General features: G+C 34.1%; 1 protein-coding gene and 2 pseudogenes across 1 annotated transcript; all 3 read left to right on the top strand.

The window, feature by feature from the left end:
• Positions 1 to 2,125: 2,125 nt before the first annotated feature.
• Positions 2,126 to 3,977, top strand: LOC120213419 (annotated as a pseudogene).
• A 770-nt stretch (positions 3,978 to 4,747) lies between these two features.
• LOC120213418 lies at positions 4,748 to 8,754 on the top strand (annotated as a pseudogene).
• A 400-nt stretch (positions 8,755 to 9,154) lies between these two features.
• Positions 9,155 to 12,882, top strand: LOC120213257 (general transcription factor IIF subunit 2-like). The gene is made up of 6 exons (XM_039211417.1): positions 9,155 to 9,391; positions 10,757 to 10,865; positions 11,563 to 11,693; positions 11,830 to 11,898; positions 12,062 to 12,208; positions 12,766 to 12,882. The coding sequence occupies exons 1-6, from the start codon at positions 9,176 to 9,178 to the stop codon at positions 12,880 to 12,882; spliced, it is 789 nt and encodes a 262-aa protein (XP_039067348.1). The 5' UTR covers positions 9,155 to 9,175.
• Positions 12,883 to 13,104: the final 222 nt, after the last annotated feature.

Here is a 13,104-nt window from a genome sequence, read left to right as displayed (position 1 = left end):
GTATTATTTAATTAACATTTTTTTTCAATTTTGCTCAATCTATTATATTTATTATACTGATTTTAAAAGGATCAATCCATTTGATAAAAGACAGATCTCAGCTTGGACATGGGTTCTGATATTTTGGACAATGATTTTAGGCCTACTTAAGCTGGTTATGGAATTTGGGTTTAAGTTTAATATTGGGCTTGGGCCTGAACGAACAAAATTGATGTCTATAAAACTTTTTTTATTAAGTTACGGCGAATATAAAATAGTATATGTTTGAATGATTTTCAACTCTTTAATTATCAATTGAAAGTTTTGACTTAAATTTTATCAATTTTGAAAAAAAAAAGAGGACAAAAGGAGAATGATTTTAGTGTCAGTTAAGTCACAAATATAGATAAATATCAATTGAATGATTATGAAGAAGAATGTCGACTAAAAAGAAAAAGACGACTAAAATTTTAAGTTAATTTTATAAACAAAAATACTTAAAATACATCATTTTGGTGTTGTAATATCACACAATTAAACAATTAACGTTCGAATGATTTGAACAAATAAAATTCAAAAAATTAAAGATGACTTAAGAAATTTTATAAGGGAAAATTACTTCAAATACCATTGAAGTTTGATCGATGACTCATTTATATTACTGAACTTTCGATTTTATCAATTATAATATTGATGTTTGATTTCCGCTTTAATCATGTTACTTCGTCGTGAAGTTAGAAATGAGACGATGATATGACTAACGATTAGTGACGTGACATATTACATCAAAATGACATCTTTCTGGTGTAGCTATTATGATGCATAGAATAACATTGTTTTAGGCAATGAACTTTAGAGATGTAGCATGAACCCCAGTGACTTCGGCAGTAAAGGAATTGTTGTTATTCCTTGAGGTCTCGGGTTCGAGCATCAGGAATGCTAGAGGTGTGAGCGTTAAGTGTTCAAAGGCCGAGAGTGTTTTTTGAACATATATTACCTTGTACGTACTCCGAACTATATAAAAAACTTTAGCGACAAAGACGATCAGTGACGAGCGGTGATTGATTATCAATGATAGCCAAAAAGTGCAGTACAAAAAAAAAATTAACATGTTTAAAAGTTCAATGATAAAATTGATACACCCCTAAAGTTTAGAGTTTAAAACGACGTTATTTAAGATATTAGAACAGTTGCATCAAAATGACATCATTTTGATCTGACATATTATGTCAGCAACCGTTAGCCATATTACGGTCTCGTTAGTAACTTAACAGTGGAGTGTCATAATTGAATATAAAACTAAAGTTTGATGCTATAATTAGCAAAATTAAAAGTTTAATGGTATAAACGAGATAATGGGAAAAGTTCAGTGGTATATAAAGTAGTTTCTCCTTTTTATAATTAAATGGCCAAAAATTGTCACAACCGAAGTTAAGCGTCGCTCATTCCTCTTGTCCAGACCAACTGTTGAGCTGAAATAGATGTCCAGCACAGGCCATGGAATAACCTTAAAACAAAACGACGTCGCTCACTCCTCTGGTTCAGATCACAAAAGAAAAAGCAAAAAAGCTGGAGCAGAGCATTCTCTTCACTTCCATTCTCTTCTCTGGTAATTTCTCATTTTTTCTAAATTCCCATGGTGTTTATGTATGAAGTATACGTAGTTGAATTTATTCTCCCTCTGTTCTTTGTTACACGTCTTCGAATTCTTGAAAGTGTTGTTTTCGGTTGATTCAGTCAGCTGGGGTTTGCTTAAAACCTTTTTTTTTCCTTCAAGTTCTTGTTACTGAATTCGCTCATTTTTCTGTGTTCTTTCTTGACTTGTTTAGTTCTTCGTTGCTGTTTCAGTGGAAACATAAGAACAATGAACTTAACTCATTGAGTCCAGTAGGTTGCTTTAGGCGTAGTTGTGCAGATTTTGCTTTTTATGGGAAGTTTGAATTTGTAGTTCTTGAAATCTAAACTAGTTTTGGCCAATTCTTCCTGCTTTCTTTAGGAACTTTTGTTTATATTTAGCTGTTTTCCCACGTAGTATCTTTATGAATTGCATACGTTCTTACCGTTAGCTATTTCATGCATAATCTCATAATTTGAGCACTTACAGGATCAAAACAGCAACATTTCTCGATCCCGCTGATAAGTGAGGAGTTGCAATTAAATACTGGTTATGTGTGTTTTGCTTCTTCCAGATCTTAGAGCACAAGTGGGCATGGCCGTTTATGCAACCGGTAGATATCAAAGGTCTTGGTTTACATAAGGTAATGTGTGTTGCATTAATGCATTTTTCCTTTTGTGTCATTTTAGTTTTCCAGATATAAAGTTATTAACTGTCCATTTACTTGTTATCTATCCTGTTTGAGTTGAGGAATCTGGTGGGTGTATTCTAGGAATGCATATGAAAATCGATAATTTCTTGAGTCGAACTATAGCGTCCTTTTTAGGCATCACTAGCAGTAGTATCTACCTGTAAGAACTGCTGCATGTATTATTGGTGCTTATCTGACTCTTTCTAGAGAGTTTTGGAAATGGTTTCCTAGTTTTATTGATTAATTATGTTACCTTTGCTAGGTTATTGAAAACCCAATGGACTTCAGTACAATAAAAAACCAAATGGAGGCCAAGGATGGTACTGGATATAAGAATGTTCGTGCTATTTGTGCCGATGTAAGATTGGTTTTCGATAATGCAATGAAATACAAGGAGAAAGGAAGTGATGTTCATCTAATGGCCAAAACGTTGCTGGAAAAATTCGAGGAGAGTGGCAGCTTCTTCTTTCCAAAGTAACCGAAGAGGTAACTCTTGTTTCGGGCAGTCTTGGCATGACTCTCTCCTTTGGATTTTGTGGCTTGTAATCGTAACGTCACTGGGTTCAGTAGCATTTCTTGTGCTCGAGTAGAATAGTAAATTGTTTCCATCTTTTATTTCCCGAGTTTGTAAAGAAAAATCTTAAAATTTTGTGCTCACAGGAGAAAAGATGTGAAGAGGAGGAGGCCGAAGCACAGTTAAACATGCAGCTTGTACGAGGGTCTTCTCATGCCGAAATGTTGCAGGCAATATCTAATGAGGTATACTAAAATTCTGTAAATAGCTTGATATCTTCCGGATTGCCATAATTGATTTTCCAATTTTCATTATGTAGTTCAATCTTCAGAGTATTTACAGATACCTTATTCTTTTCAGTTTTACGAGGTCGATACACATCTCGAACAGCTCAGAGATACCGTCATCCGAAAATGCAGGTGGTTCACGATGTTATACATGGCGAAGTGAACATTGTTGGTAGGTTACAAGTTGAATGCTATTCGTTTAGTGTGATATTTATTTATCTTTTTCAAGTCTAACAACAACTTATATAGTTGGGTGCACGTGTTAGCTGTTTTTCTATCGACAACATAGATCAACAACCATTCTGATGAGCCATTATACTTGGATTCTCCTGTGGGTATCAGACACGGATATGTTCGATTATTTTTAAGATTTTTATGTATTTGGAGAGTTATATCTCCACATCCATGTCCAAATATGCATCGAAAATGGGCATCGGAATTAGGTATTTCAAGAAAAATGAAGAATAGTTGATGAGTGGAATAGTTCAATCTGTATGTTTTCAAACATAGGCTGTTGAATGGTAAAATTTGTTGTTTATGAGTCTAGTCTTCTTCTGTAGCATGTTCTATGATTGAAAATTTCACTTTGTTAGAACTTAATGCAAGCTTAGGATTGTCATTACAAGTTTGGCTCTGGAAAAAGAACATTAAAAAAGAATGAAGAGTCGGAGTAACATAAGCCTTGCATAATGTGGTTTGTTAAGTTTTCAATTCGAATATTCTTTATTTGTTCCGGAACAATGAACCTAATCTTGGAAATGGCCTTTCAGGAAAATGTCAACCGAAGAAAAAAGAAATCCGGGGACTGCCATAGCTAGATTGTCCCCGGAGGATCTTAGTAAGCATAAAACAAACAAACATGAGAACTTGAATTATTTACTACCCGTGTAAAAATAAGTGGATCTCATAAGGATACAAATCGGATCATCGGGTCATTTAATTGAATTCAACACTCAAAAAAAAAATTCTTTTAAGTTATAAATCAAAAGGGAAAAAATTCTCATTTACGATTCATGGTCGATTTTCGTCGAAAAACCTTAAAGAAGGCTAAATCTCTATAAACATCTATTTGAAAGCCTTTTTTTCCTTATTCACCGGTTTCTTCTCATCCGACGGAGTTTTAAAAAGAAAAAAATCAAAATAAAAAAAAACAATAATAAAAGTAAAAAAAACAATTAACTTCAAATTCTTTTTATTAACTTGTATCTTTCAAATTACAAAACTTAGGTGATTCCTCTTTTCTTTTTCTCCTCTAAAAAATTGTCCTCCCTTTTTTACACAAGTGCCTATAAATAGGCTCCTAAACACCATAAAAGACTTTAGCATATTTTCATTAATGCTAAGTACATTAATTAAAAAAAACTAAAATAATAAAAATATCTTAAATTTCCCTAAATAAACTATGAAAAGTATAAAAATGAATTTAATCACAAATATTTAATAAAATAATTAAAAATTTGTAATAAATTAAAATAAACATATATTGGGTTCCTATGTTCGATTGATGCCTTTCAAAATGCTCATCGGTGGTTTTTTTCGGCAGCAGTTGGAGGAGGATCAGAAGCTAAATCTACTGATTTGAAGGAAACATATTTGTCAGAGAGTATGGATTCCTCCAGGAACAAAAAAAAAAAAAAAAAACAGTTAGTAGATCATAGCACATGACTAAGTTCTTTCGAATTGTTATACTTGTGGGTTGGTTTCAGTATGATCATCAAGAAAGTGCTGATGATTATTGCTTACTTATATGGAAGCACCCTTTGTCTTTTTTTATCCCAAGGTCGTTGGTAACTTTTGACTGGTTGCTTATTTTTTTTCTTTTCTGGAGGCTAATCTTTATAGCAATTCTAGATGATTATAATAATGTTCGTTTCAAGAAGAAGAAGAAAACCATTTGACCATGTATGTTAGTTGCAATGCTGATAGTTTATGACTATGCCAAGTGTCATATTTTTCAAGAGTACGACAGTCTGTTCAGTGACGTTCAATTTATTCAGAAGTTACTTGTATCAGTTTCATCTATGTAAGTGAACTCGCCGGTTTAGTTCTTAGGAAACCACTGAAACCAGGCACAAGAATGCAAAACGTACATTAAAATCTGGAAAGGAATTTCTTTCAAATATCAACAAGTTCTTGCAGAAAGAGATGCAGGTAAGTTGAAATAACATTTATGATGCCAAAAAAGTCACTATCACTGTATCACATGATGTGATGAATATGTTGGTTTAGTTACCTAAGACCAAATTTTATTGAACCTTCATGATAATAGGAGTTGTTTTGCTGTGAAGATACCTTTTATGTTGCCAAAAAGGATACTTGTTCATGAAGGTTGAAAACTGGTTTTTAATTCTGCCATATGCTATATGTTGGATGTATACACTTTCTGCGTCTTCAGTTTGACAAATTTAAAAGTAAATAAACAAATTAAATGCGAGTGTTCAAGTATGATAACTATTGCTATTTGTTACGATCTATTCCAAAATACTATAATAATCATACCTAGTACAATGTTGCCTGTTGTCTCTTGGAAAGAGCTATTCCTATATGAATGCAATTTAAGTTATGAGTTCTTTCTTCTTTTGTTGGATGAGAAAGTATTTTGACCTCACTGTACCCAGATATGTTCATTTCCTTGGAATCAGTGACCAGCTAAATGTAGAAGTTATTGTTGAATATTAGGTTTCATATGATATGAATGTGAAGGAGGCACATATGACACATCGGTGAATATTATAATCTCTCTTATATATCTTTAACATCATGAAACTGATTTTTGTTTCTTTGCCTTCTCGTGTAGCTATTGCTGTCAGAGATAAACTTGAATCACTTTGTAGGGAGTTACAACGTCAAAACAAAATGTTAATGGTAGTTTTCTTTGGATGCTTTGTCACTTTTTGATTTATTGCATTCTACCGAATATTTGTTCTTGATACGCTTTGCACATAGTATGTTGACCTTATGATTATGTTACAAACCAACCATAAAACGATACAAATAATAGTTCTGATCTCAACTGTACTTCCTATATAAAGGGGCTCTTACGTACGTTTTAGTGTTACTTGCTGTGATAAACATTTTTTGAACCTCTGGTTTCTTCTGTAAGTGTTTGACATACTTTTAATCAAGTGATAGTGAATCTTCACGACAAATATAATTATCGAAGAAAGCAACTTTCCTTTGGTTTTACCATTTCTAATTCCGATATATTTGAATTCGTCGATGGTGATTTCTTATCATTATCTGTTTTAAATTTTCTATTTCCGTGACGAAGATTTACTTGTGCTCTTTGAGCTATTTGTCTTTCTTTTATTAAGGTGCTGATGGCTCGCTCATGATTCCACAGGACGAATGTAAACGGGTATCAACAGAAAGGCAAAATATAAGATTAGATGTATCGGCGGGGTTCCATAATGCAATCAAGGTTTGATGCTCCCATTTTGATTTTGAAAGTGGTCATGGTGAATATGCTGACTGGTCCATCTCTCTGCAGCCATGTTAATAAGATCATTGTCTAAACTGTTAAACGTGATTGATACCATGACAGCGGTTCACATAGCATATTTGTAGCATAGGTCAACAGAGAGTAAACGCGGTAAAGGGAACTGTGTCATAACTCGTCAAGATAGAACTGCAAGTCTATTAGTTGAATTCGAGAGCTGAAAATTGCATCTCTTGTTGGATGAATCTATGTTACTGGGACTTAAGTTTAAGATTGGTTCCCATAAGAGATTCACCCTGAACATATTTTACTGGTAGTTTCTTAATCTTCTTCCCCCTTCCCCCTCCCCCCCTTTTCTTATAGGATGTGACCAATAAGCTGGAAGAACAGAAGAATGAGTGCCTATCTCAACTGAAGGAGAATGAGATGTAAGAGACGGGGATTGCATGTCCAGTTATTACAAATATTGCCCTTCAAGATTGGTGTCATCTATACTCTGAATGTTACTTGAATCACTAAATTACATCTCTTTTCTATTCTGTTTTTCTTTTTCTCTCAAGGATAATTTAATTTGGACATCCGATCTCCCTTTTGAAGTTTTCAAATATATTGGCTTTTCCAAGTAAATTTCCAAAGAATTCCTGCAATCTGGGAAAGCCTCATCTCACATATATAATTTATTTTGATTTAATGGATTGTTTTAGCGGCAGTTTGTCATTACTTGGTACTTCTGGACTTGTTCATGTATAGGTCAATAGATAAGTTGAAGCAGTTCGCTGATCAATATGATCTCGCTGAACAACAATTTGAACAAAAGATACGGGTTAGATTTACCGGTATAGCGAAGGTTTTCCATCTCAAAATACAACCAAATTGTGTTGTCTAGAACTGTGAGCTTAGCCTTGGACATTTGACACAGCTAAAGCAGAAAACACTAGAACTAGAGCTTGCTGATCTAAAAATTAAGCAACATGAAGAGAGATTGATCCAAGAACAAGTGCAGATGAAAGCGTAGGCAGAGCAACTGTCACAGTTATTGGCAACTGAAAAGAACTTACGCGCGCAGTTGACAGCCGATGGAGAAAAATTCCAACAGTTTCAGGTCCCTTTTTCCATGTCGTTTATCATTTTGTTTTAGTTTTATTCTTTTTTCTCTTTAAGCTGATGAATATAATATTAGGTATTGTGTGCTTATGTGATTTGTCTTGGATGGCTGACGCCGGATTTCGGTAAAGAGGTCTTATCGGAAGGTTTGTTGTCACATGCACAGCATCATGATTTAGTATAAAGCTACAGTTTAAGTATCCGTGTCCAATACCCGTTTCCGATGCATATCTGGATATAGATTTTGGGACATGATCCTTCAAAGATCCTCCAAATACATGAAAAGAGCTTTAAAAAGTTGAACATACCCGTGTCCGAATAACTGAGACTTTAAAGTCCTTTCGTTGTAGGAATTGTAGTGGAATGCTTTTGTAATACCTTTCTAGGCAACTAAGAAGTCACTCATTGAATGCACTTCACTGGTTCGACATCCTCTGCGTATCGACTGCTGATTAGTGTCTCCATGCACTTCACCCGTGTCTTCATTATGTTTGACACTCCACTAAATTTTGCAGGATGCCTTGTTAAAGAGCAATGAGGTCTTTGAAACATTTAAGCAAGAGATTGATAAGGTACATTGTTTTCCTTTTACCTTTGAGGGAGATACATTTTCCTAGGATACGGGCAGTATCCGACATCCATATTTGATGCATATCCGAGCATAGGTATGGGGATAGATTCTCTAACGACATGGAAATCTTCGGAAAAGGCGAACATATCAGTACGATAAGTACGATACACAATCATGTTCGACACTCGTACCCGAATCAAGTCCCGTGTCGTGTTACGATTTTGGTTAAGTTACCAATTATTTTTCCTTTTGCATATAAATTAGATGGGAAAATCAATCGAGGAACTGAAGAAGGAGAATGCATTCTTGAAGAGCAAATGTGACAAATCAGATGTTACTCTCGTAGAATTTGTAGAGGAGTTCGCAGTTAACATGTCATTTTCATTCTTTAGGAATCATTCTCTCTTTCAAGAAGTGTTTTATCTACCACTAATCATCGTTCGTCTTTGCTCGAGCAGCGCGAACTGTTGAAGAAACAACTGGAGAAGATGAAGAACCAGAAAGAAAAGCTCGAATCGTTGTGCCAACTGGAGAAGATGAAGAATCAGAAATAAAAGCTCGAATCGTTGTGCCGATCTTCCGAGTTTATTAATATGTAAGGTGATAGTAAAAGACGTAAAAAAATGGTAAAAAATATATTATAGAACTAAAATCGATGAAGAAGATGACGAAACAAAATAAAAAATTAATTATTGAACATCAATGTTTATACAAATCAACGTTAAACTATCACGTCACCCAAATATTAATCGATGTTTATATTAAAACTAAAATTCAGTTTTAAAATTAAAACGTTTTATAATTTAATTATAAAATTAATTTTAAATTTTAAGTAATTTAAAATAAAATAAAAACAAACAAAAGATCTTCCGAGTCCCAACTCCGTATATCGTTTACCAAAAGTTTGTATGTTCCTTTCCTTCTTTATTTCTGCGAAATTATTTTTAGACATTTCGTCTTCCAAAGGAAATCTCCATGGAAAACAAGGATATCTACCTTGAAACAAGCAAAGCCGAAAGATCAATGTGGTTAATGAAGTGCCCTCGTTTGGTTTCACGCTCTCTCCAACGCCCTCAACCCTCCTCCTCTTCTTCTTCAGCTTCAGCTTCTCCTTCTCATGCGGTTGCCAAAGTTATTCTTTCCATTGACCCTCGTGTCTCTAGTGATGACAATGACTCCTCTTCTCCTCAGGTTTCCATCTTTTTGGAACGATAACACTGTGTTTATTTGTTGGGTTTCGTTCATGGCATGCATTTGTCCTTCTTTATCGTGTGATTTTTCAGGGATTTGTTTTGTTTATCTGGCTTGATGGGTTTTAGAGTTTGGAATCTCTTTTGGTTTTCTGGGTTTGTTTCACTGCATGCATTGCTTTTCCCCCTTAGTGGAATTTGATTTTTTTCTTCGCTTTTTAGTTTTCCTCTTATGTTTTGTGTTTTTTACGAATTTTCTAGTATAACTATCGGTTTCAACCCATTCGATAACAAATTCTAATCGGATACTGTAGAGACTCATTATGGGACGATACTTCCAACTCAATTTTATCTAGTTTTTTTTTAGGATTTTTGAAATTCTGGTTTTTCATGCTGTTTTTTTCCTGTTTGCTCTTTGGGTCATAAAATAATGAATCTTTGCTGAGTAGTGTATGCTGAAAGCTTTGAAATTCAGTTGGGTTTTGTTCTTTACCATAGTAATGTATTAAGCAAGTAACGTGTTTTGCTCTTTGGGTGAACTTATATGTTAATTCACAAGAGATTGCTTGCATGGATAGTTTGTTAGTTATAGAGAGATGAACTTTTTTTCTATAATTATTATGACGTTCATATGGAAGAATGAATCTTGTTATATTGGTGGCATTGGCTTATATATATGTATATGTGTGTATGAATATATATATATATATATATATATATATATTATTCCTAGTTGTGTTGTTGTTGAGTGTTAGGTTGTTTTATTCATAATTGATGATTTATAGAATGGCTTGATGGTGATAACAGTAGTCATAGTAATGGAGTTGGTTGAAAGTTGAAACCATAAAACTTATGACTATCCCTGTTGATGAAAGTTAGCTGAAAGAAATAATATGGTTTCAGAAGTGGTTGAAAGACCCTAGCAAATGATGTTTAATGATAGAGCTTGGACAAACCATTAGAAATTATAACAAAATGCTCAGCCTCCCAGGGCTTAAGATTTGTTTTCAATGGAGTTGGGCAGCTTTTCAATCTCGTTTGGACGAGAAATTCAAAAATGTGGCATCAATGTCTTGAAACAAAATTAAGTTTGGTTCTTCTTAGCTGTCATAAAACTATAGTGAATCACAAAAATGAATTTAGCCCTCGATCAAACAATTTAGGTAGCTCTGAATTTACTTTTTCTAGGTGTTTCATATGTTCGGGTTCCTTTGATTTCCATTACATTATTTTACTTCCCACAGTTTGTGCTGTCAGTTGAGTTTTCTTTATCGGTTGACTGAGCAAGGTGGAATCATGTTCTTTTACTTGGAATAATAATGCTTTGATTGTGTTCGTCTTACATAAGTTGTTTGTTGAACCTCAGTTTACCATGGATTTGGTTGGCACAGAAACTGGAGATGTACCGAAGAGTTATTCCATGGACATGACCAAAGACTTTGTTCCAATGTCTGTGTTTTCACAGACATCCCAAGGTAAGCCTGTGTCATTCCAGGAGAGACCAGCCTTTATACCTTGCCATGGATAAAATGTTTCCACGTGTAAGTTTGTCATCTTGCATTTTACACGATATCGATTTCTGAGCTACTTCTAATCAAGTCTTGTGCCGTCACTTTACACGGAAATTGGGGAATTGGGATATTACTTTTTCTCCTATTAGCACTAAATTGTACTGCTATAATGTGTTCTTTCTATTCTCTAAAATAGGCTCCTTGACAAATATTTGAATGTATTATCAATGTTGCGATGCAACACATCACCTTTTTCAACTAAGGGTTATTCTCCTGGACTTAAACTGTTTTTGTTATAACTGAAATATTGATAGAACAATTTCGCTTGACTTTTCATGTATTGGTTATGCATAGAATCTGGGAGATAATCCATTCTATTTGGCTTATTGGAAGTGTAGATTCTAAAACTGTCATTCTATTACTTTGTTGACATTAAATTCAGTTTAAGAAAATTCCTTTTTTCCAACAAAAATTCAGGTCCAACCACTTATTTGGGACACTTCTATCTTGAAATATTATTGATGATCAGATATGTTAATAATTGCCCTAACGGAGGTTCTTTTGAATCATCAACAAAATATCTGTTTAGTGCAGTGAATAAATTCACAATTTCCTAATTAACACTACTATTGATATTTATGAAATTTGTCTTATGTTGCAGGAAAGCTTGCAGTTGAGGGGAAAATACTAAACAAGTTTGACATGAGACCTCATGATGAAAACATCGAGAACTATGGGAAACTCTGCCGTGAACGGACAAATAAATCTATGAACAAATCCAGACAGATACAGGTTCTAATAATTACTTTATATATCTGTGTCCTTATTTCCTATACGGTATTTTTGGTGTTATTATTTACCACATATTTTACATTCCCTCGTCTCCTTTCCCTTTCCCACAAATTTTTTCCCCTATTTTACATTTCAGGTCATCGATAATGACAATGGATCACATATGAGGCCAATGCCAGGGATGATTATCGCTGCTGTATTCAATGTCCGCATGCCTACGTTCTTTACATGTTGAATTATCTAAATATTATGTTCTTTTACTGATATTTCCTGTGGGGTCTGTTTTCATTTGCTCTCATATATGCAATCAGAATATATTTATAATATGTCCACCATATGTATGAGAAGATCTGACGTGTTTGCAATAGGAAAAGAAGAAGGCACCTGCCAAGACATTAGATACAAAAAGAACACGGAGGGATCGTGGAGAGATGGAAGATATTATGTTTAAGCTCTTTGAAAGGCAAACGAATTGGACTTTAAGACAACTGATTCAAGAGACAGACCAACCAGAAGTATGCTTCTTACTCAATTATTTCTACTGACATGGTAACTTTTGAAACCTTAATGCTATTGGCATTTCTATTAATTCAATGCTAGCTGAGCCTGTTTTAAATTAAAGAGGGTTTGGAAAAATGTTTCAGAAGATATAGTATTTAAAATCAGCGATAAAGATTTGTTAGAGATGAATTCAGTCTAGGGTAGGTGTTATTTTCTATGTTGCTCCGATTTGTCTGGCACTAGTAAAAAGCTGAACATCCGTGTCAAACACTGCCCCTTTTTCGGCACTTATGTTCGAGTCAAAGAAACATAGGCTATTTCTTTAGAAAAACAAATCTGAAATTATTCTAGCGGGGTACAACAAGTAGATTGCTTGAAAATGTTTAAGATTTTTCTAAATGGATCATCAATCTACAAAAAAAGTCAGGGTATAACCTATTGGATTCCACTAAATATGATATTCGAATGATTAATTGTCATCGACTCAAAGCATAAATGACTCATTGTCGTATTGCATTCCGGACAATAGCTTACAGTTCTCTGATTCTCCTTCATACATCTCTCTTTGAAGCAATTTCTGAAAGATATACTTAAAGACCTCTGTATATACAACAACAAGGGAACTAATCAAGGGTCATATGAGCTGAAACCGGAATACAAGAAAGCTACCGATGGCACTAACTCTTAAGTAAGTTTACTATGCTTTTTTTTTTTCATTTGGCCAGAAAGTTCACAATGCTTTATAAAGATTTTCTTCAGTTGATGTTCATTTGCTCTTTTGCATGTTCCTGAACTACTTCATGCCTTCTTTTATGTTTCTTCATTGCATTGCAGAATTATCATCCAATTCAGGAGAAGGTTCAAGAAATAACCAAAGACCATCTGATTCTTCTTTTAGTATATAGATGGT

The sequence above is a fragment of the Hibiscus syriacus genome, unplaced genomic scaffold, assembly GCF_006381635.1.
Source record: "Hibiscus syriacus cultivar Baekdansim isolate YM2019G1 unplaced genomic scaffold, ASM638163v2 tig00110020_pilon, whole genome shotgun sequence".
Lineage (NCBI taxonomy): Eukaryota > Viridiplantae > Streptophyta > Magnoliopsida > Malvales > Malvaceae > Hibiscus > Hibiscus syriacus.
This window is presented reverse-complemented; position numbering and strand designations above follow the sequence as displayed.

Coding starts and splice junctions, on each gene's coding strand:
- LOC120213257 (XM_039211417.1), top strand. CDS start 9,176: ATGGAAAACAAGGATATCTACCTTGAAACAAGCAAAGCCGAAAGATCA. Junction 10,866..11,562: donor GTTTTCACAGACATCCCAAG/GTAAGCCTGTGT, acceptor CTTATGTTGCAG/GAAAGCTTGCAGTTGAGGGG. Junction 11,694..11,829: donor ACAAATCCAGACAGATACAG/GTTCTAATAATT, acceptor TTTACATTTCAG/GTCATCGATAATGACAATGG.